The 21,101-nt window shown below is 56.1% G+C and overlaps 2 protein-coding genes across 8 annotated transcripts; one reads left to right on the forward strand and one right to left on the reverse strand.

Annotated features, from left to right (window-relative positions):
- Positions 1-14: 14 nt before the first annotated feature.
- TRIP10 (thyroid hormone receptor interactor 10) lies at positions 15-8,812 on the forward strand. 4 transcript variants are annotated; one of them, XM_040449669.1, is made up of 15 exons: positions 15-124; positions 1,316-1,431; positions 1,517-1,573; positions 2,418-2,565; positions 2,648-2,710; positions 2,931-3,035; positions 3,163-3,291; positions 3,885-4,031; positions 4,151-4,345; positions 5,403-5,570; positions 5,847-5,956; positions 7,727-7,859; positions 8,087-8,229; positions 8,308-8,429; positions 8,507-8,812. In XM_040449669.1, exons 1-15 carry the CDS (start codon positions 101-103, stop codon positions 8,695-8,697), a joined length of 1,851 nt encoding a protein of 616 aa, XP_040305603.1. In that variant the 5' UTR covers positions 15-100; the 3' UTR covers positions 8,698-8,812. The 4 variants fall into 4 exon arrangements, with proteins under 4 accessions (XP_040305603.1, XP_040305605.1, XP_040305606.1 ...); XM_040449671.1 differs by having other exon boundaries at positions 8,549-8,812; XM_040449672.1 differs by lacking the exon at positions 5,403-5,570.
- A 330-nt stretch (positions 8,813-9,142) lies between these two features.
- SH2D3A (SH2 domain containing 3A) lies at positions 9,143-19,915 on the reverse strand. Of its 4 annotated transcripts, XM_040449675.1 has the most exons (10): positions 19,805-19,915; positions 16,316-16,452; positions 14,463-14,812; positions 14,007-14,083; positions 11,943-12,427; positions 11,703-11,818; positions 11,354-11,528; positions 11,164-11,275; positions 10,696-10,881; positions 9,143-9,834 (listed from the first exon to the last, which is right to left on the reverse strand). In XM_040449675.1, the coding sequence occupies exons 2-10, from the start codon at positions 16,382-16,384 to the stop codon at positions 9,674-9,676; spliced, it is 1,731 nt and encodes a 576-aa protein (XP_040305609.1). In that variant the 5' UTR covers positions 16,385-16,452; positions 19,805-19,915; the 3' UTR covers positions 9,143-9,673. The 4 variants fall into 4 exon arrangements, with proteins under 4 accessions (XP_040305609.1, XP_040305611.1, XP_040305608.1 ...); XM_040449674.1 differs by having other exon boundaries at positions 9,723-10,881; XM_040449676.1 differs by lacking the exon at positions 9,143-9,834 and having other exon boundaries at positions 10,775-10,907.
- Positions 19,916-21,101: the final 1,186 nt, after the last annotated feature.

The following is a 21,101-nucleotide window of genomic DNA, read 5'->3' on the forward strand; positions in this document are numbered from 1 at the left end:
GCGGGGCCGGGCGGGCGGGGCCGGGCGCGCCGCCCCGAGCTGAGTCTCCCGGCGGCGGGCGGCGGGGACCGGGCGCGGCGGCGGCTTCGGCGGGAGCAGCATGGATTGGGGCACCGAGTTGTGGGTGAGTCCGATCGGCCCTGCCCCACGTTCCTCTCTTTCTGGAGTCCAGACCCCCTCCTTCTTTGCTCCTGCAACACCTTAGCGGGGGCTCGGAGCTCTCCCCTTCAGCGACCCCTGGAGTTCCAGCTTTCCGCCCTCTCTCGGAGTTTCCCAGGGCGTTTCTGGACGCCCGGGGCGGAGGGCGACCGTGCAGGAGCGGAGTGGGGAAACTGAGCGCGGGGTTCGGAATGAGGAGGGCAGAAGTCCTAGCACAAGGCCGGGGCGGCCGGGCGAGGTCACCTATTTTGAGCACCCTGGCTGGGCCGGCGGCTTATCTTACGGCCCCTGGGTCCCTGCCCGCCGCCCGCCTGTCCCGCTCGGGCGGGGGAGGGGACCCTCTGGCCACTTTCAACCCCACGTGGGACCTAGAAGTTCTGACCGCCCTTCCGGCGCCGCCAATCAACACCTAGGGGCTTGGGACCCTCTGGGGAGGGAGGGGGCTACGAGGCCTCGCCTCGCCTCGCAGTCCCTTCCCCCAACCTGCCCCAGGGACAGGGAGGGGCTGCCCCCAGGCCACCTCTAATCTCTACTCTGGAAGCCCCAGAAATTCCCCCGTATCCTAACCCATACCTCTGACCCCTCCTTTTTATGGGGGCGGTGGCATCCCTGGGTTCCTGGGTGCAGCGGGATAGCTAGATTCCTTCCCCCACAACTCGGTGTGGCGTTTCTTTTGGAGGTGCAGTGGACTCAGTGGGGGAGACGGAGTCATATATCGGGAGGGTACCCCGGGAAGCTTGGCGAACCGGGGAACATGGGGCCTGTCCCCTGGACATTCTTGGGCCCCCCAAGCTGCAGGGAACCCTGCCCCTCTGGCCTGACTCACGCCGGGCCGGCCGGATTTTCCGGAATCTTGTAGGGGGGGGGATTAGGGGAGCCAGGGCAGGGGGGAGTGGCTCTGCCCCATTCCACACCCCTCTTGGCGGTCAGGCGACGGGGACCCTGTAGTCCGGCTGGGGCCCCGCCCCTGTTCCCTGGCCCTTCCCGGGAAGGGGAGGGGGTTCCCGCCGGTTTCCTGCCTCCCCCCGCGCCGCGCCGGGGCGGGGCCGGGAAGCCACTCCTTCTCCGAGCCCAGAGCCTTCAGGCCTCTCCGGCGCCTGGTCGGCCGGCAGTGGGGTCCCAACGTCTTGTTCCGGATCCCCACACCTCCTTCCAGGATCAGTTTGAGGTGCTCGAGCGGCACACGCAGTGGGGGCTGGACCTGTTGGACAGATATGTGAAGTTCGTGAAAGAGCGGACCGAGGTGGAGCAGGCTTATGCAAAGCAACTGAGGTGAGACCTTACGGTGGACCCGCCCCGGGGCTCGGGGGAGCTGTTGGAGGGCCAGGGGCTCAGCCTTTCTGCCTCCCTCCGTTAGGAGCCTGGTGAAAAAATACCTGCCCAAGAGACCTGCCAAAGATGACCCGGAATCCAAGTAAGGACGGAGAGGGATTGCAGGGCTAGATTTGGGGGCCCCGGGGGTGTGGGTCTCACTTCCTCTCCCTCACTAGGCTACCCCAAGCAAGTCCCTTGCTTCTTGCTTCAGATCCCACCTAGAGGGCTGGGCATGGTTGCAACAGCCAGATTACCTGGGTCAGAATCCTAAATCCACTCCTTTCTAGCCCACCTGCTTTGGGCAACTGACTCAAGTTTTCCATTTTATTCTCCTATTAAGTGAGAGAGAGGCTCTAACAGTTACTAAATGAGTGAGTCTGGGCAATTGACTCCTGTTTTATGCCTCTGTTCTCCTCACCTGTGACACGGGGATGAGGATGGTGACCTTGTAGGGCGCATGCAAAGATTAACTGAGATAATGCATTGAAACGGTGCCTAGGCAATAGTAAGTGTCATAGGAGCATTTCGCTTTACCCCAGGTCCCCAGTTTCAGAATCCAAAAATCTCCAGAAATCAAGATTGTGTGGGTAACTTGTCTGGCAACAACCTCTGACCTAAACTGACTTGATGTTGATCACGTCCTTGGTCCTTATCCCACTTAGTGTGAATATTAATGCCTCTGGCTGCAAAAATACTGTTTGATGCTGCTCTGACCCCCCTGGGGTGATGCATAAAAGACATCAGCGTTATATCCCCCTTCTAAGCCTGAACAATTCTGAGTTCCAACATGTATCCCACTGAAGGGTTTGGGGTAAGGGATACGGACCAGAATTTAAGGTTGCTTACGGGAGGAATGTGTTGGGGCTTTTTTTCCCTTTTCTATATGGAGGGGGGTCCGGGGGGGACCTGACTTCGGCTCGCTGCCCCCTCCCATCCTGCCCCAGGTTCAGCCAGCAACAGTCCTTCGTGCAGATTCTCCAGGAGGTGAATGACTTTGCGGGCCAGCGGGAGCTGGTGGCCGAGAACCTCAGCGTCCGCGTGTGTCTTGAGCTGGCCAAGTACTCACAGGAGATGAAACACGAGAGGAAGATGGTGAGCGATTTCCCCCTCCCTGGGTCTTCTCCGGGGCCGCTTACTGCAACCTAGGTGAGCCTAACCGCCTCTGTTGGCACAGCACTTTCAGGAAGGCCGTCGGGCCCAGCAGCAGCTGGAAAGTGGCTTCAAACAACTGGAGAATGTGAGTCTGTGGGTGTGGAGAAGGGTGGCTCTGTCCCTGAGGGCCAGGGGAGGGTTACTGATCCATGGAGCTGTTGCATTGTCTGGCCTGCAGCCCTCTCCCCTGGGGGCTTCTGCCGTGCCCCTTACCCCCCGTTTGCTGGGTCACTTTCCGCCAGTCCCGGAAACCTTGCTGTCTACGTGTCTGAAACCTCCTACCTCTGGTTCTGCCCCCAACACAGAGTAAGCGCAAATTTGAGCGTGACTGTCGAGAGGCTGAAAAGGCAGCCCAGACTGCTGAGCGACTCGATCAGGATATCAATGCCACCAAGGCTGATGTGGAGAAGGTACTTGCAGGGTCTGGGACGGGCTTGGTGAGGGGAGATGGGGGCAGGAGGCGGGGGGGGGGGTGGGGGGTGTCTGGCCGGGATGCGGCCAGGACCTGGCAGCAACTTCTACCTCCATGCTCCTCAGGCCAAGCAACAAGCCCACCTTCGAAGTCACATGGCAGAAGAAAGCAAAAATGAGTACGCAGCCCAACTACAGCGCTTCAACCGCGACCAGGCCCACTTCTATTTTTCCCAGATGCCCCAGATATTCGACGTGAGTGTCCCAGGCCCCCAGCCCCATCCTCCTGAAACCCCCCCCCCCACCAGAGTGAATCGACTCTTACACACGTGTCGGAACCTCAGCAGCAATGTCCCGCTCTCTCAGCTGAAAAGCGGTTAGAAAAACAACCAGGGTCTGTGAGCTCCGTCTTTACTCAAGCTGTTCTTTCTGCCAGGGACGTCTTCCTTTTCCTTCTGGAACGCTCTGTCCGTTCTTCTGAGCTCCAGCTCTAGCCTGCCCTCTGAAAGGTCTCGCGTTTCCCCTCTTCTTCCGCAGCCTTCTGGTCTACTCTTTGTCCCAACCCTGGGACTGGCAGTGTCTGCGTGAGGTCTGCTTTTTGAGCACGGTCACCCACTTTGAGAAGCCTTTCCTGACTCCCCTGGCAAGGCGGGAGCTCCTCAAAGTCCTCTCTGAAATCTCCCCTGTCCCATGTGTCCTCCCGTGACCACCCTGGGGCGGGGTCTGTTTGATTCTGTGTCTCCCCCGCCAGACGGCTCGGGGCTGGGCCAGGGTGGAGCCCCATCACGATTGTGAGCTGGAGCGCTGCTGCTGGCCCCGTGTTAGTGCCCCTGTCTCTGTCCCCGCAGAAGCTTCAGGACATGGATGAGCGTCGGGCCACCCACCTGGGGGCTGGGTATGGGCTCCTGTCAGAGGCCGAGCTGCAGGTGGTACCCATCATTGCCAAGTGTCTAGAGGGCATGAAGGTGGCTGCGGATGCCGTAGATGCCAAGAATGTGGGTGTCTGGTCCCGGGAGAGGGGGCTGACAGGTGGGCAGTAGGAGGACCCCCAAGGCTGAGCATCTCGTCTTGCCCCTGACTGCCCCCCCCGCCCCCGCTGCACTGCCCCCCACAGGACTCCCAGGTCCTAATTGAGCTACACAAGTCAGGCTTCGCCCGCCCGGGTGACGTGGAATTCGAAGACTTCAGCCAGCCCATGAACCGCGTGCCCTCGGACAGCAGCCTGGGCACCCCCTCTGATGGACGGCCTGAGCTCCGAGGCCCGGGCCGTAGCCGTGCCAAGCGCTGGCCCTTCAGCAAGAAGAACAAGGTGGGGGCCGGGGCCCTTGGGACGGGGAATGTGAGTAGGGACAGGGGGGCCCCCACTGAGTCAGCCCCAGCTGCCAGGACGCTGAGTCCCAGGCAGGAATCTTCCTCTTGGCTGCTGGCCCGGGCTGGAGGGAAGGGAGGAGGCCGGGTGATTGGCCTGGGAGTCCCCCAGGGCTGAGTGGGGTGCAGGGAGGGGGCCGGTGGTGTCTGTGTGCTGCTTCTCAGGATGCTAGGAGAAGACCTGCTTCTGGGGTTCAGGGCTGGATGAGGGCTCGAGACGCTGGCCCTGGGGACTCCCCTGGAGTCTCTCCATCCTGCCAAAGTGACTCCAGGCCTGTGACCCTCAGGCTGTTTTTTTCTTGGGGTTTTTGGCTTTTAATATCAAGCACATACCTGGACACTCCTGTTTTATAACTTAGACACCCCCCACCACGGTTATATCTTCAGACACCGTCCCCCGGCCCCACGGTTATATCTCATGACCCCTGTTTTATATTTTTGATCCCTCTTGACATATAATTTGATACCCCTTTTCAATTTGTACATGAGACTCTCCCAGCTTAAACCCCACCTGTAACCCTTCTGATCCATCGTGACTTCTATCCTTCTCTTAGCTTGCCTTTGACCTCTGTGGCCACGTACCTGTCTGAGACCTTGATTCCTGCATGTATCTCCCTCTACCTTCTAGACTGTGAGCCCAGAAAGCTGGGTGCACGGAAACCTGGGCCTCCCTGCCTCCCACCCCCCGGCCCCATTCTTAGGTACTGGATATGGGATTCAACGGTGGTGCAACATAGGGGGTTAGGGAGGGGTCCAGCCTTCTGGCTCACAGTCTAATGTCCTCCCCACCACATCCCAGATTTTTATGTTGCTCTTTGCATGCATTTTCTGTGTGTGATCGTGCATCTTGAGTTCTGGTTTTCTTACCGTTTTTTTTTTTTCTTTTCTTTTCTCCATTTTGTTTTTTCTCTTTTCTTTATTACGTCCATCGTCCATCCTCCTTCTCTACGTCCTCCCACCCCTCCTGACCCAATCCCCTCCCCTGCCCCCGCCGGTAGCCACGCCCTCCACCCTTCTCCCCCCTGGGGGGCCCCCTGCCCTCGGCATTGCCTAATGGACCCCCATCCCCCCGCTCCGGCCTCGACCCCTTGGCCATACTGAGTGAGATCAGTAAGTCGGTCAAACCGCGGCTAGCATCCTTCCGCAGCCTTCGAGGCAGCCGTGGGGTAAGTGAGGCCTCAGGGGAGGAGGAGGAGGAAGAGGAGGAGGGGGCGGCCCCAGCCCGCCCAGCAGCTGGGTGGCGGGACCCTGGGCTCGCTTCCTGCCGCCGGCCGGCCCGCTCCTCCGGTTGCCAGACCCGGACCTGCTTTGCTCTGTGCATGGCCTTGCCCCCCAAGAACCGTGGGTGGGGAGGAAGGTGGACTTGGTGTGTCTTAGCAATGTAGAAGAGCCTGGAAGCTTAGCATTCCTGATCCCAAACGCAGTGTCTTCCTACCTTGCAGACAGTGGTGACAGAGGATTTCAGCCACTTGCCCCCAGAGCAGCAAAGAAAGCGACTTCAGCAACAGCTTGAAGAACGGAGCCGTGAACTACAGAAGGAGGTTGACCAGAGGTAAGGTTGGGGGCAGGCAGGCAGGCAATGACCAAAATACAATAATAAGTGAACTGTACCGGAGTGGTGTTCGAAGATCTTGCCAATAAACCCCAGGCCTCGGTGGTTTTATAGGTGATTCCTACCACACTGAAAAGGAAAGCGTTACTTCCCCTCTTAAGTCATTCCAGCAAACAGAAAAAGTGAAAGCTGCCAGCTCCTTTAGGAGGCTGGTGGAATCCATTCCCGTATCGGTTAGCAAGAATTCAAGGAATTGAAATTTCACTTATGATCTTAGATGCAGAATCCCAGCCAAACAAATCCAATGATGTATTTTAAAAATGATGTATCATGTGGTGGCAATGATTGCACACAGCGTGGATGTAATTTAATGCAACGGAACTGGACTGGATGCTTCAAAATGGTTCCAGTGGGGAATTTTGTGTTCTGCGTATTTTACCATAATGGAAAAAAAAAATTTTTTTTTAAAGTGTTATTAAAGAGAGAGAGAGAAACTACGTGCGAGTTCACGAGCAGGGAAGGGGCGGAGAGAATTCTAAGCAGGCTCCAGGCTGTCAGCGCAGAGCCCAACGTGGGGCGTGAATTCACAATCCGTGAGATCATGACCGGAGCCGAAGTAGGACGCTTAGCCAGCTGAACCACCCAGGCGCCCCAAAAAACGACCTTCTTAAAAGACGAGTCATAATCAATTGGGTGTTATCCCAGTAATGCAAAGATGGTTCAATATAAAAACGTCTATTAGTCTCATTTACTACATTAATTGGCTAAAAGAAAAAAAACCATATGGTTACCTGTTTAATACTTCAAACGCTTAAAATATTGACAATAGAAAATCTGCCAGATTGAAAAAAAGAAAATCTTTGCTCAGTTCTTCCAAGCAACAAGATTCTCTTCCCAGTCCCCTTACATAATAGGAATGACGTTTGCCACTGTGGACAGGCAGCCAAATTCTGTTTTGCCGTTTGCACAGAACCTCTTGTACAAAAACTTTTATTGGTGTAGGGTTCCATACGGAACTTTGTCGTCCCTGGGTTTTTATGGTAGAGGGGTTAAGGGGGCAGCTTTGGAGCCAAGACAGACCGGCCTTGAATTCCAGCTGGCCCACCTCTCTGTACCTCAGTTTTCTCATCTGTAACATGGATCCCGTATTAGGACGGGGAAGAAGTTGAAACCAGGATTGCCATACTCCAGAGCTCTATGCTTGTTACTACTACTGCCTGTGCATATAGTCCTGGAGGAGACAGGGACCGGAGGGAGGCTAATGATAATGATAGTTAGCATGTATAGAGTGCTTACCCTATGCCATACACTGTCTCAAACCCTTTACGTAGATTCACTGGAATTCCCACGTTTTCCTGAGACTGAGCAGAGGCAGGACCCTGATTAGGGCTTGTTTAGGGCTATTATTTCAGATGCCTGGAACGGCGCCTGGTATGTGATAGGTACTCAGTATGTATTTGGATAAATAAAGGCACTGTTATAGTCTTGAGCTCCCATGAGCTGTACGTATCGTCATCCCCGATGTTCCAGATTTGCATCCTGAGACAGAGGTTCAGTAACTTAGTCCAGACTCGCTAGGATATGTGCCCAGACTGGGATTCAAACCCAGGCAGTGAAGCACTAACGTTTGAGATTTAACCACTGTCTTGTCTTGCTACTTGTTCCTTGAAGCAAAGCACATGTTTTGTTTTTGGTGTGGGTTTTTTTTTTTTTTTTTGGCTTGTTGAGTCCCATGGGACTGTTGTTTCTGATCTGTCTGTGTCATCCTAGAGAAGCCCTGAAGAAAATGAAGGATGTATATGAGAAGACACCCCAGATGGGGGACCCTGCCAGCTTGGAGCCCCGGATCACGGAAACCCTGAACAACATCGAGCGGCTCAAATTGGAAGTGCAGAAGTATGAGGTCAGGGAAGACCCTGGGGAGGGGTGGGGGCCAGCGGGCCCGGCTGAGTCACTTCCTGGGGTGGGGGGGGGGGACAGGGAGGTGTTGGTGGGAGGGGGGGTGCTCCAGCTGTGTCTCATCACAGCCTTGGGTGTGCATGGGTGATCTCAGGGAACCTCCAGGCCCGGAGTGGGCCGACCCCGGAGGAGCCCTGCCCTGGGATTGACTTCGTGGCTCCCTCCTCTCAGGCTTGGCTGGCAGAGGCAGAGAGCCGAGTCCTGAGCAATCGGGGAGACAGCTTGGGCCGCCACACCCGGCCTCCAGACCCCCCAGCCAGCGCCCCACCAGACAGCAGCAACAGCAACAGTAGATCACAGGATAACAAGGAGAGGTGAGCGGGGGGGACAGAGTGGGCCTGCCCCCAGGACCCAGGAGGCCCATCCTTACCCGCTTCGCTGTCCCCAACCAGCTCTGAAGAGCCCCTCTCAGAGGAGGGTCAGGATGCCCCCATCTACACGGAATTTGATGAGGATTTTGAGGAGGAACCAGCATCCCCCATAGGTCACTGTGTGGCCATCTACCACTTTGAAGGTGAGGACGGCTTGCGTGTCTCAGCTGATGGGGTGGGTTGGGCAGGGGCTGGTGTTTTTGGCTCGGTTCTGTTTCAAGGCGCGGGACGCACATCCGAGCCCACTGCTACTCCATGACAGGGTCCAGTGAGGGCACCATCTCCATGGCCGAGGGTGAAGACCTCAGTCTCATGGAGGAGGACAAAGGCGACGGCTGGACCCGGGTCAGGCGGAAACAGGGAGGTGAGGGCTACGTGCCCACCTCCTACCTCCGCGTCACGCTCAACTGAACCCTGCCACAGGCGGGAAGAAGGGGGCTGTTGGCTGCTGCTTCTGGGCCACGGGGCGCCCCAGGACCTACGCACTTTATTTTTGCCCCCGTGGCTTCAGCCGAGACCCGTGTAACCTGCTGCCCCACCCCCCACCCCTTCCGAACGGACCCGCTGTGCCTTCCACTGTTGATGTACATACTCGTGTTTCAGATCTTTTCTTCCTGCCGCTGGGCTAGGGCCATTTTGTTTTATATAAAAAATTACCCAAAGCTTTTGGAGTCTGAGCCTTATTGGTAGATTTAGATCCCGAGGCTGGATAAGCAGATGGCACCCTCCTTCCTGGCCACAGAGGGCATGAAGAAAGGGAAGTAAACTTGGGCAAACCTTGGACAAAACTTCCCCAGAGCTGGGTGCTTGTCTGTGACTTCAGTGTAGGGGGTAAAGCACCAAACGTCCTTGCCGCGTTTGTTCGTGGCAGCTTTACTGAGAAAAGGCAGTGTTGAACACCCGCCGCGTGCCAGGCGTTCTCCACCCGTGATCCCTAAACTCCCGAGCTTTAATCCCCATGACAACCCCCAGAAAGTACACGGCCTCACTTTTACGTTGAAGGCAGGCACAGAGAGGCTGAGCCATTTGCTAGAAGTCACACAGCTTTTAAAAAGCATTTGAACTCTGGCTTCCGACTAAGAGCTCTGCAAGTTCTCGTCCTATCAGAAGCCTCATGTTCACCATTTGTAGGTTACAGTGTGGGGAGGTGGGGGCTGGGATAGGGGGTCCAGAGCCTCCAGACACCTGGGTCTTCTAGTGGGGGGGCGGGGGAAGGAGGCCGTCCCTCACGCTAGGATTCATGTACACTTTTAGGGAGCAGGATGGGTTCTTGCAAATCTGGCCCCCACTTTCCGTGAGGCAGAATGGGTTTCCACTGCGATTGGCTGCGTGAGCAGCGTGGGGCAACTGCATGGGTGTCCCCGTGCGAAGAAGGGGGTCTGTGCTTTCAACCATCCGGCTCCAGGCGCTGTGAAAGGACACTGAGGACGCGCTGGAACTTCTCAAGACGTGCAGCTCGCGGTGCCCCCACGCCTCGGCTTCCCCAGAGCAACCTTTGCACAAAGCCTGTGGTCAGGGCCTCCCTCAGCTGCGGGTTCGGACGGAATCCTGGGGGCGGGGCCAGGAGGGCTGGGGGCAGGGCCCAGGCTCCAGCCTTGCCCCTCCCTGCACCTGCCTTCTCCCAGGGGAACTTTCTCCCAGCAGGGACCTGGAGGGACTCTGTCCAGAAGCTCTGGGCAACTGGGCGGGGTTGGCGGGGAGGGGGCTCTCAGAGTCGCTGCAGGAATCGGGGTGGGGTGGCTAAGGAGCTCGGTGGAAACAAACTGCGCCAGGGTGCATAGGAGCAGTCTGTTCCAGGTGCGTGATGCTGGGGTGGGGGCTGGGAGGGGGCCTCGGGGCTGTGCCTGGAGGTGGAGCCGCCTGGGGAGGGGGCAAGATTTGGAGTCTGGGCCACCCAGCACGGCACATTTTGGGGGAGGTTGAGCCTTTTTGGAGAGAAGAGAGTTAAGGTGGCCAGCGAAAGCGGGAGTAACTCAGGTGGGGATTCTGGAGGCTGGGCCTCCCCCAGCACGGGAGGAATGGCTCTGAACGCAGTGGGGGTGCTGTTCTACCAGACCGAAGGAAATGACTCATTTTGGAGAGGGCTAGGCATTACTGGGGGGATCGAGATCCTCTGGGGGCAGGGCCATCTCAGGTGGGAGCCGGGGACTGGGACTCCGTGGACGTGGCTCCGGGGCCTCTCTTGGGGTGGACAGCAATATTCCTGTCAACACTGTTGGCTCGGACGCGCGCGGCCTTGGGGCGAGAACTCCCTGGGGGCCGGGTCGGCCCGGTTTGGGTGGGACTCCGGGAGGCGTGGCGGAAGGCTCCGGTCCCTGGCCGGGTGGGCTCTGGGGCACACAGTCAGAGCATGCGGGGTGCTCGGAAAGTCCGGACGCGCTGGCAGCCGGGAACGGAGGGGGAGCTCACCTCGCAGGCGCCGGGCCGCCGCTTCGCGGAACTTGGGCGCGTCCTGAGCCATCTGACGCGCCCGGTGCAGGGTACGCAGCAGCCGCTCGCAGCTTTCGTCTAGCGGCCCGGGGAGTTCCTCGCCCTCCAGCAGGCGCACCGCGGGCACCACGTGCGGCAGCGCCACCTCGCCGGGGTCGCAGGGTCCTATGCGGGAAGGGCTCTGGGCTAGGCTTGGGGCAGAAGTGGGGTCTAGGGTGAAGAGGGTGGACCCTAGAGTCGAGGGACCCTAGAGTCTAGGTCCTCCTAGAGTCGAGGAGGACCCTCAGAAGCCCAGGAACACGGGTTCGAGCCTAACACAGAGCAACCGGGCCAGGGGCGTGGCCTAGGACTGGGGGCGGAGCCTAGGACAGAAACAGGGGCGGGGCCTAAAGCTGGATCGGGATTGCGATTAAAGGTTGGTGTGGACCTCCGAGTGATGCCACTCACCGGCGCCCTCATCCAGCGCCCGCATCAGAGGCTTCAGCTCCTGCTCGAAGGCCAGCGCGGCCTCTGTGTGGCTCCTTCGGAGCTGGCGCCACGTGCGTTCCAACCGGGACACCTGGGGGAGGAGCCCTAAATATGCTTCCTCTTCCCTCTTCCCCGCACTCAGGCTTCCTCATTTCCGCTCCCCACGCACCTGGGGCATGAGCAGGGCGCCCATGACCGCGGCCAGTCCAGGCAGGTCCCCCGCCGCCCCTGGCCCCAGGGCCAGTGCCAACTCCACCAGGCCCCGAAGGGTGGCCGCGCGCTCCTCCAGCGGGCCTGCGCAGCCCAGCACGGCCAGAGCCCCAGCCAGCGCCAGCGCCTCCTGTCTGCGGGGGTGGAGGGCAAGGGTCTGGGGGCAGTGGGAGGTTTGTAACTCGGAGCTGAGGCGTGTGTGGGGGGGGGGGGGGGGGGGGGCATGCCCACCCATCTCACCTCCTCCCTGAGGGACTGTAAATGGGGCGAGATTTGAAGACCCTGGGGATTCCAGGCGGCTGGCTCACCTCTCCAGAAGTTCCAACCTCAAGCGATGCCCATGGGGAAGCGTGAGCAGCTCCAGGCCAGAGGCAACCCCCATGGCACCCCGCTGAGCCTTGGTCACTCCTAGAAGTCCTGTAGCCTGGGCAGCGGGAGTTAGTGGGGATGTCAACTGAGCAGAATGAGTATACGGGTTTGAGGTGCCGTTCGGCCTTGGCCTGGCTTCAGCCCCTGTCTAAGGAGGAGGGACCTGGTAGGTGACCCACCTGACAGTCCACCAATAATAGGTGGAGGGCAGTGCTCCCAGGATGGTGCTCCAGGAACAGGCCACGGAGAGTACTCAGGACTCTGGGTTCCAGGGGCCGATTCTGGGGGCCCAGCAGGCAGGAGGGGTTGTTAGGGGGGCAGAAAGAGACCTCAGCCTGTGGTCTTGCAAAACTTCTACTCTCTTCCTCCTCTTCGTCTTCAGCTTCCCACCATGGGGCCTCTGTCTCCGGGCTGCTGTGGCCAGGGGGTGTTCCTTGGGCACTGGGCACTCGGGGCACCAGCTCACAGTACGTTGGGGGGCGTCCAGACGCATCACGCAGCACCAGCGAGGGTGTTCGAGGTGGCTTGGTTGGTGCCTTGGCATGAAGCTGCCCATCGGAGGCCCTGAGGCTGTCCGCAACGGACCCCAGGGGAGCTGGGGTCTTTAGCAACACGGGGTCACTACCCATCCGAGGGAGGGCACACATGGGCATGGCTGAGGCTTCTAGGGGTCAAACAAGAGGGAGTGAAGGGGGTACACAGAGAAGATAGCTGGGGCCCTCTTGGTTCATGTCGTCAATAACTAGGTATCTTGGGGTGGGTTTGAACTTAAAAACTTCATTGATCTAAATGCGATACACTTACCAATGGTTTGAAAATGAACTCTCTTTGACACTTATGTATGAATTCTGAATACTATGGTTTAAACTTGAATTCTTTTGGTTTTGGCCCTCTGGCTAAAGATGGGAAGCACATACAAAACTAAAACAGAAACAATTCTTCAAAATTCACAAAACGGCAAAAGCACCAAAGACACAGAGTTGATCAAACTTTCAAATGATGTCTTTTGTTAAGCTTCTGGTGTGTCTACTTCTGAGGTTATTAGAACTCAAAGCTGCACCCAGACTTTTGGGAGGCTCTGTATTTGCCAAGCATATACGTAGACCCTCTTATAGGGGCTCAAAACCTTCCCATGGTTCTAGCTCACTCTGAGTAAAGGCCAAAGTTCTCACAGTAGCCAAAAAAGGCCCCTGATATCTGAATCTCAGATGGTTCAGCTATACTCACCTCCTTTTGGCTGAATCGACAGTTCAAACTCTTGTTTTGGCCCCAGGACCTTTGCACTGGCTCTTCCTACCTTTTTTTTTTTTTTTTTTTAAGTTTATTTGTTTATTTTGAGAGACAGAGGGAGAGCGGGAATCCCAAGCAGGCTCCATGCTGTCAGCCCAGAGCCCGATGAAGGGCTTGAACTCACAAACCATGAGATCATGACCTGAACCGAAATCAAGAGTCGGATGCTTAACCGACTGAGACACCCAGACACCCCACTGGCTGTTCCTTCTCCCTGGGCCACTCTTACCTCCAGATAGTCACATCATTTCTTCCTTCACCACCTTCAAATCTTTCTCCGCGGGGCCTGTCCGGACTACTACTAAAACTGTAATACTCTCCTCCCTCTCCTCCCAATCTCCCTGTTTTACTTTTAAGTTTACCCCAACTTGACTCATTTTTGTTGTCAATGTCCATCTTCCTTTAATGGGATGCTGGCACCACCTGTGCAGAGATCTCTGTCTTTCTTGTTGAGTGGTATATCTCAGCATTTAGCCCCGTGGCTGGCATGCAGTGAGGGCCCATGTTGAATGGGGGGAGGCAGGACAGATGGGACAGATAAGCCACAAGGAGAATCGTAGGTTGGACGGTTAAGGGTCAGCTGCTTTGAGAAACCAAGTTAAATGAGAAGTCAGTCAGGAAAAGATTAGGGGAATGGGCTTTCCCGTGGTGAGGATAGCAAGTGCAAAGATCCTGAGGCAGCAACAAGACGGTGTGGCTGGAGTGAGGAAGGGGTGTGGCAGGAGTTATTAGAGAGGTCAGCCACGGTCAGAGCACACAGAGCTTCTGGGAATAGTCATAAACCCACATTTTAAAGCCCTCACAAAGTTCCTGTGTATTTGTTAATCACCACGACAATTTCGAAAGCATTATTGTCCCCATTTTCCAAGAGGTTAAGTCACTTGCCCAATATCACTCAGGCAGTGAGTGGCACAGCCATCTCTGAGCCATGTGCTGTCCTGGTGGACCCTTACCTGGTCCACAGTGATCTTCTCTCGACCGCCCCATGTGCTCCAGCCCTGCAGGCTGACTGTCACTCCACTTTCTAGTCCTGGGGGACAGAGATGAGGGAGACGTGTAGTCCCACCCTGAGCAGGGCAGCCCCCACTGATGCCCAGAAAACCCTATATCCACTCATTCAGGATCGGTGGACCTCAACCAGGATATCCTACCCACAGGGGACACTTCACAGGGTCAGGAGACATTTTTTTTTTTTTTCATTGTGGCAACAAGGGGGGTGGGGTGGAGAAGATTCCACGGGCACCCCATAGATAGAGGCCAGGGATGCTGTTCAACATCCTACGATGCACAGGACAACCCCCCACAGGCAAGAGTGATCCGGCCCTAAATGTCAATAGCGGTTAGTGCCCAGGTAGAGGAACTCTGGGGGGAACTGGATGTCATCTGAGAAGTAGGGAGCCTGTGATTACCTGGGCAACTCTGTCAGAGCTGGGCTGCCTCGGAGGGTGTCCTCACTAAAGCTGCGTCGAATAGGTCCTTGCCGTATCACGGGCCTGGAGGCCAAAGCCCCGGTGGCCTGGGAGAGCGGACGTTGCCCGGTCACATAGCTGAGAACCAGGGAGGTCAGGCTTGGGAAACGCTCATCCTCCAGCTGAAAGAGGGCTGTGGGTCGGCCTGGTCGGGGACGCAGGGCCACACGGAGCACCTCAAAGTGCAGGGCTGAGCCCTGCCAGCGGCAGGAGATCACTGGGTGGCCCCCACGGGACCCGGAGGCACGAACCAAGAAGTCTCCATCTTGCTGAAGGAGGGCCTCAGCCTTCTGGGGAAGGAGGACAGGGGGCAGAGGGCTTAGGCATGAGCCCAGATCAGCAATTAATGGTGATGCCCCACCCCCAGCCCCCACCCAAGAAAAGCCGCCCCAGGGATGGGGTAGTTTTACACCAAACCATCCCCCCTTTTCTCAGGGGCACCCCTCTGGAGTACATTTCCCAGGTTCCTTTGCAGCTTGTCATCATTCGATATGATCTGGCCAATAGGAGGAGGGCAGAAGTGCAGCTGGGAACGTCCAGACCTGGCTCACAAGCTCCTCCTGCACAATCCTGCAGCTTCTGGCCCCTACGTGTCAGGGAATGTCCCCAATGTCCCCAAAGCCCTGGTGGAAGGAGGAGCCACAAGATGGAAAGAGCCCGGATCCTGACCGATTTCTGGAGCTCCGCACTCCCCACTCCTCAACCACCTCGTAGTGCTGGCTGACATTGACCAAAGCAGCTTTCGACCTGAGTAAATGCACTAGGCTTGGTACACAAACGTGGCTTCAAACAAAAATGCCATTAGCTGGATCCTTCCAAACTGACTGTGGCCTGGAAATCCTCCTTTATTAAAAGTTTTAAGCAGTCTTATGCCAGCCATGGTGGTGGTACCACAATAGGGGCTGGGGGCCATGACACCAGAGGGGGAGGCAAAGCAGAGTTGGGGACAGGGGCTGGGGACTGAACGATAAATACGGTGGACGCACATATAGCCCTTACTATGTATCGGGCTACATGCTGTAGGCATATGAACTCATTTAATCCTTTACCGAGGTTAAGCAGTAGATACCATTACTCCCATTTCACATATGGGGAAACGGAGGCCCAGACAGGTCAAATACCTTGCTCAAGGTCACACAGCTGGGGTTTGAATCCAGGAGGTCTGGCTCCAGGGTGTGGCATTTTAGCCACTAAGCGATACTGACTCTCACAATTTGACTGGATGCCCAGGGTCCTAGGACTCCCGAGGGTGACAAATGAGTTGGGGATGAGGGTTGGGGAGACTTGGGTTGAGAGGGAGATGCTGTGACTGCTCAATACTGATTGAGCACTCACTGTGTGCCAGGACCTGTCCTAGACCCTGGAGACACAGGGATGAGTGAGACCAAGGCCCTGCCCTGCGCCGTCTGGTGGGCAAGATACACGAGAGGCAAGCACACGTGAATTGTCCAAGAGTAATCAATGAAGGTAATAAAAGAGGGAAATGGGGTGTTGGTGGCCACAGGTACTCGGGACCCAGAGGGAAAGACAAGCAAAGCCAAGGAGTCGGACTGCGGGGGGGGGGAGCATTAGGACCCACTTAATCTCTGTCACCCTTGTCCATACCATCCCAGAGAAAATGGTCATTTACGTGTAAGGAGTGGCATGATACCAACCAAAGTTCAAGACAGTCCCCAGACCCTCAGCCACCTCTTCCAATAGACCTTGACCATAAGTCCCTCATCCAGGACCCAGGAATCCCCAGCAAGGCTCCCCATCAGACGGTCCTGAGGCTCTGTAGGAAGCAGAGGTACCTGACGGGACAGGGGGCCGTGGTACCAGGGCTGGCTGGCGAAGTCTTCTCCATCCTGTGGCACCTGCATGGAGCTCTTGGGGGCAGAGGGTACAAGGGCTGAACTCTGTACTTGCAACAGTCCTCAGTCTTCCACATCTGTAAAATGGGAATAATTATTCCTTCCTCCTGAACTTCCTTAGTGGCCAGGTCAGCCCTTCCATGGTCCTCAAGCCTTACAATGCAACTCTCTCTCTCTGTATATATATAAAATAGCCATATTCTAAATTACACACGTTATTCAGTCAAAATATATATATATATACACACAGCAGATTTTGTTTATATATGTGTGTACTTATAGGTATACATTATATATGGTAGATACATATAATTGGGCTATGATTAAGATTAACTTAGAATTGGCTGTGATCTCATGCAAACAGTTGTGCATTCACTGGTATTCTTGCAAAGGGAGAAGACCTAGACATTGCCTTCAAATGTAATGCAATTTTTAAAGAATGTTTGTTTGTTTATTTGTTTTGAGAGAGACAGTGCGTGAGCGGGGGCGGGGGGGGGGCGCAGAGAGAGAGGGAGAGAGAGAATCCCAAGTAGGCTCTGCACTATCAGCTTGGAGCCCAAGGCGGGGCTCGATCCAGGAACTGAACCATGAGATCATGACCTGAGCCGAAACCAAGAATCTGACGCTTAACTGACTGAGCCATCCAGGAGCCCCTGTAATGCGATTTTTATGCAGATGACATTTTACAGAAATGTCATTAACTATTTCACTCAAACTAATATCTATGGGGCACTCACTGTGTGCCAGGTACATACTCTAGGCACTAGAGGCCCAGCAGGAACTAGACAGGGGCATCCTTGGGGAGTTGCTGTTCTAGTGGGGCAGAGAGCAACCAAGAAAATAAGTAAGTAGGGCACCTGGGTGGCTCAGTCGGTTAGGCATCCGACTTCGGCTCAGGGCATGATCTCGCGGTTCGTGAGTTCGAGCCCCACATCAGGCTCTGTGCTGACGGCTCAGAGCCTGGAGCCTGCTTCGGATTCTGTGTCTCCCTCTCTCTCTGCCCCTCCCTCTTTCTCTCTCTCTCTCTCTCTCTCTCAAAAATAAATAAACATTAAAAGAATATTTTAAAGAAAATAAATAAGTAGATGATGGAGTAGATAGATTACAAAGAGATAAGCAGAAAAATAAAGCCAGGGATGGGATATGAAGTTACAAGGGGTGGAGATAAGATTTTCCATAGGGTGGCCCGGGAGGGTCTCAATTAGTACCAACTGGGAGGATTTTGAGGGAGCGAGCCAGGTGAAAGAACATTCCAGGCCAGAGGGAATCTATGTTATTAATCTATAGCTTCTTAGCCATCTATGTGCACACTCAAGAATTCTTAGGATGTAGGAACATCTGACCCATACATGGCTTTCCCATGTCACACCATTTTTAAAAACTTTATGTATGCATTCTTGTATTCTGCAAGAGAGAGAGAGAGTGAATGTGAGCGGGAGAGGGGCAGAGGGAGAGAGAGAAACTTAAGCAGGCTCCACACCCAACATGGAGCTGGACACAGGGCTCAATCTCATGACTGTGAGATCATGACCTGAGCTGAAATCAAGAGTCACCCACTAAGCCACCCAGGTGCCCCTTAAATTTATTATTATTATTATTATTATTATTGTCATTATTATTATCTTTACACCCAATGTGGGGCTCGAACTCACGACCCTGAGATCAAGAATCGCACACGCCTCTGACTGAGCTGGCCAGGCCCCTCTCCAACATAATACCATTTTCAAGGACAATAAAACGTCACATTTTGTAGAAATGTCAGCAAACGGCAATTTTGCCTTTGCAGATTCTTACATTTTGGAGCCCATACGCTTTGTTATTCTTGTGGCCAAATTTAGGTCTCTGACATTTTGGGGCTCCCTTGATATTGTGCAGGCCTCAGGCTCTGTGTGTCTGGAGTCTGGTGGAGAAAACCTGCTCTGGGTGGGAGGGAAGAAGGCGGTCTGCTTCTCACTGCCTCCACCCCTAAGGTCTCCTGCGCCTGGCTGTGTGCCGGGAAGTAGCACCAGGATTCTCGTTTCCTGAGTCAGCAAGGCTGAGGGCCAGAACTGGGCAGGAAGTTCCCAGACCTGCCCCAGGTGGCTTTAGGGGTGGGGAGCTGGGCAGGGAGCTGGCTCCAGGTGCTGCATACCTGAAACGCCAGGTGTGCCTCCTGGATGCCTGTGTACTTCCTGTTTGTCAGCTGGGCCAGGCCAGCCTCTGTCTCGACTCCCCTAGCCTCAGCTCCCTCTATCTTGTGCCCTCTTTAGTGGGCATGCAGGTGGGTCACCGACAAGGCTCTGGCTAGTTTGGTGGAGGGGAGCTGGGATGAGGGAGGAGCTCAGGGTGGGCACAGGTCAGACTCAGGGCAACTAAGTCATCCTCCTGCCCTTCATCCTTTGGAATAATTTCTGGATATTTGGGCAGGGGAGAGAAGGGAGCAGAATCAGGAAGAGGGTGGGGTAGGGTCAACCATGGGGAAGGGAAGAGGGTTATTCATGCCCTACAGACCATGCCAGTGTGCACACATATGCAGGGGGGCAGCCCCCTACACACAGACACATGGACACAGAAAGACATGGGCAGTCAAACTTGACATGGAGCAAACGCTGATTGGCTGAGCACTTACTGTGTTCAGGACCTGTTCTAGACCCGGGAGATACAGTGATGAATGTGACTAAGGCCCTGCCGGGTGCTGCCTCGTGGGCAAGTCACACAGCAAACAGCACACAAATGAATGAAGAAGACAAAGTCTAAGAATAATCACTGAAGACGATAAAACAGGAGCGTGGGGTGAAGAAGGTTGGAGGAGGCAGCTACTGTAAATAGTGTATAATCAGGCAGCTTTCTCCCTCCATGGAGGGACTTTGGAGCTGAGATCTCAGTAAAGGGAAGGAGACAGTTACACAAAGGTTTGGAAAAAGGGCAGTCAAGGTGGTGGGGGCCGGGAGAGCGGGTGCAGAGGCCTGGGGGTGAGATGGAGCTTACTTCTAACATTTTACACCATCAAGAGGCCACTGTGGCTGAAACGCACTGAGCAACCAGCTAAGTGGAGAGCGGCGAGGTCGACAGGCGTGAGACCATTCTGGTGGACCCGGAGTTTTCATCTTAGTGGGATGCAATGGGGGTTAAAGAAGGGTTTTAAATGAGAGAGGGCGCGATCTGGTTTGTGCTTTAAAAAGATTGTTCAGGCAAAGTGGCAGCCTGGAGGCTTTCCGTGTTCCACAGGTAACACGCTTAGAGGAGCACTTTCAGGTACGTCCAGGTACACGGTCACGCGTGACGCACAGCGACCCAATCAGGCACTCGGCGACCCCTTCTATGTCCTCGGCTGCTCGGGGACCGACACCCCGACCTTCCCTTCCGGCCGGGGGCCCCACCTGGAAAAGAGAGGACTCTTCCACCCCAATAATCCCCTGATCCCAGATGTACCTGCGTCCCCTCACTCACCTGGGCCGGGACCCGCGGAGCTGGCGAGAGGCTGGGGCCGGGACGAAGCCTAAAGCTCTGCGGCTCCGGGCCCCTCCCTCCCCGCCCCAGCGGGCCCAACCTTCTCCGGCCGCGCCCGGCGGGAACCGAGCCCATTCACCTGGCCCCGCCCCCGAGGACCCCGCCTCCAACGGTAGACTTCCAGGCTCTGGCCCCGCCCCCGCGCCCCGTCCCACCCCTTCAGAGGCGTTCTTGGCGCTAACCACGCCCCCTTCGGTGAGAACCTCCCTCCCATAAACCACGCCCCCTTGGGAACGCCGTCCACCGCTTCCAGGAGGCCCCGCCGCCTGGGGCGTCGCTCCGCCCCCAGGAGCTGGCCACGCCCACACGCTCTTTTTCCCTCTCTCAGTCCCGCCCCTTAGAGCTCCGCTACTCTCTTCCCCCGCGAGGCTGGTCCCAAGTATCCCTGACCCCTAGGGACGTGGTAAGGGGTGTCTCTCTCCTCGCCTCCCAGGGGCCCGCGGGGGGACAGGCCGGCCCTTTACGGGCTCACTCTAAGCGCGGGGGCGACGGCTGCTGTGACGTAGAGAGAGGTGCGCTTCCTCCAGACCGTCCCCCCTGGGTTTCCCGGAAGGGAACTCCAGTGGGTGTCGGGCTTTGTGGAGACAGATGCGGGAAAACACGACAGCCTCCACCAGTAACAGCACGAGGGGAGAGGAGCTCGACTCTGGGGGCTCACGGTGGGGAGACATTCAGGTGGTTTCCCTGGTGGGAGGAAGGAGGTGGGAGGGGGGCTTCCATCGTGATGCTTGGAGCAAGCACGGAAAGATTTGGAACAAGAGGAAGGACGCTCTAGCCACGTTTATTGAGAGCTCACAATAATAGCAGTTTTGAAAGCACTAGCCGCAACTAACACTTACTGAGCGCTTACTGTATGCCAGGACTCTTCTGCTTGCCTGACCTGCTTCAACGCATTTAATTTTCACATAGACCTGTCAGTGAAGGAGGTACTAATTTTCCTCACCCCCATTTTCCAGATGCAGAAACTGAGGCGCGAGGCAGCCAAGCCATTTGCCCACGTTGACCCGGCTTGCGAGTGGCGGAGGTGGGATTCATACCCCGAGCCCTGGAGCGCCATCCTGTCCTCCTCGCTTTCATCCGTGCAGCCCAGCCCCACCATCTCTGATCCCTACCATAATTCTCAACGGTGAAGGTTACCATCACCCATTTTACAGATGAGGAAATTGAGTCGTAGAGCGCCAAGGACGCTTGGGGATGAAAAGTTTCGGTGCCTGCGGGATCGGAAAGCTGGTGATTT

This window comes from Herpailurus yagouaroundi, unplaced genomic scaffold (assembly GCF_014898765.1).
Source record: "Herpailurus yagouaroundi ecotype Mexico unplaced genomic scaffold, PumYag 200, whole genome shotgun sequence".
Taxonomy (NCBI): Eukaryota; Metazoa; Chordata; class Mammalia; order Carnivora; family Felidae; genus Herpailurus; species Herpailurus yagouaroundi.

Bases quoted from the DNA above. Each gene is read 5' to 3' on its own strand.
- SH2D3A (XM_040449674.1), bottom strand. From the start codon at position 16,384: ATGCAGGTGCCACAGGATGGAGAAGACTTCGCCAGCCAGCCCTGGTAC. The intron at 12,428-14,006 runs GTAAGGGTCCAC...TTTGACCCCTAG, and splicing joins AGAAGATCACTGTGGACCAG to AAGCCTCAGCCATGCCCATG. The intron at 11,529-11,702 runs GTGAGCCAGCCG...CCACCCCCGCAG, and splicing joins AGGTTGGAACTTCTGGAGAG to ACAGGAGGCGCTGGCGCTGG.
- TRIP10 (XM_040449669.1), top strand. From the start codon at position 101: ATGGATTGGGGCACCGAGTTGTGG. The intron at 2,566-2,647 runs GTGAGCGATTTC...CTGTTGGCACAG, and splicing joins TGAAACACGAGAGGAAGATG to CACTTTCAGGAAGGCCGTCG. The intron at 4,032-4,150 runs GTGGGTGTCTGG...TGCCCCCCACAG, and splicing joins ATGCCGTAGATGCCAAGAAT to GACTCCCAGGTCCTAATTGA.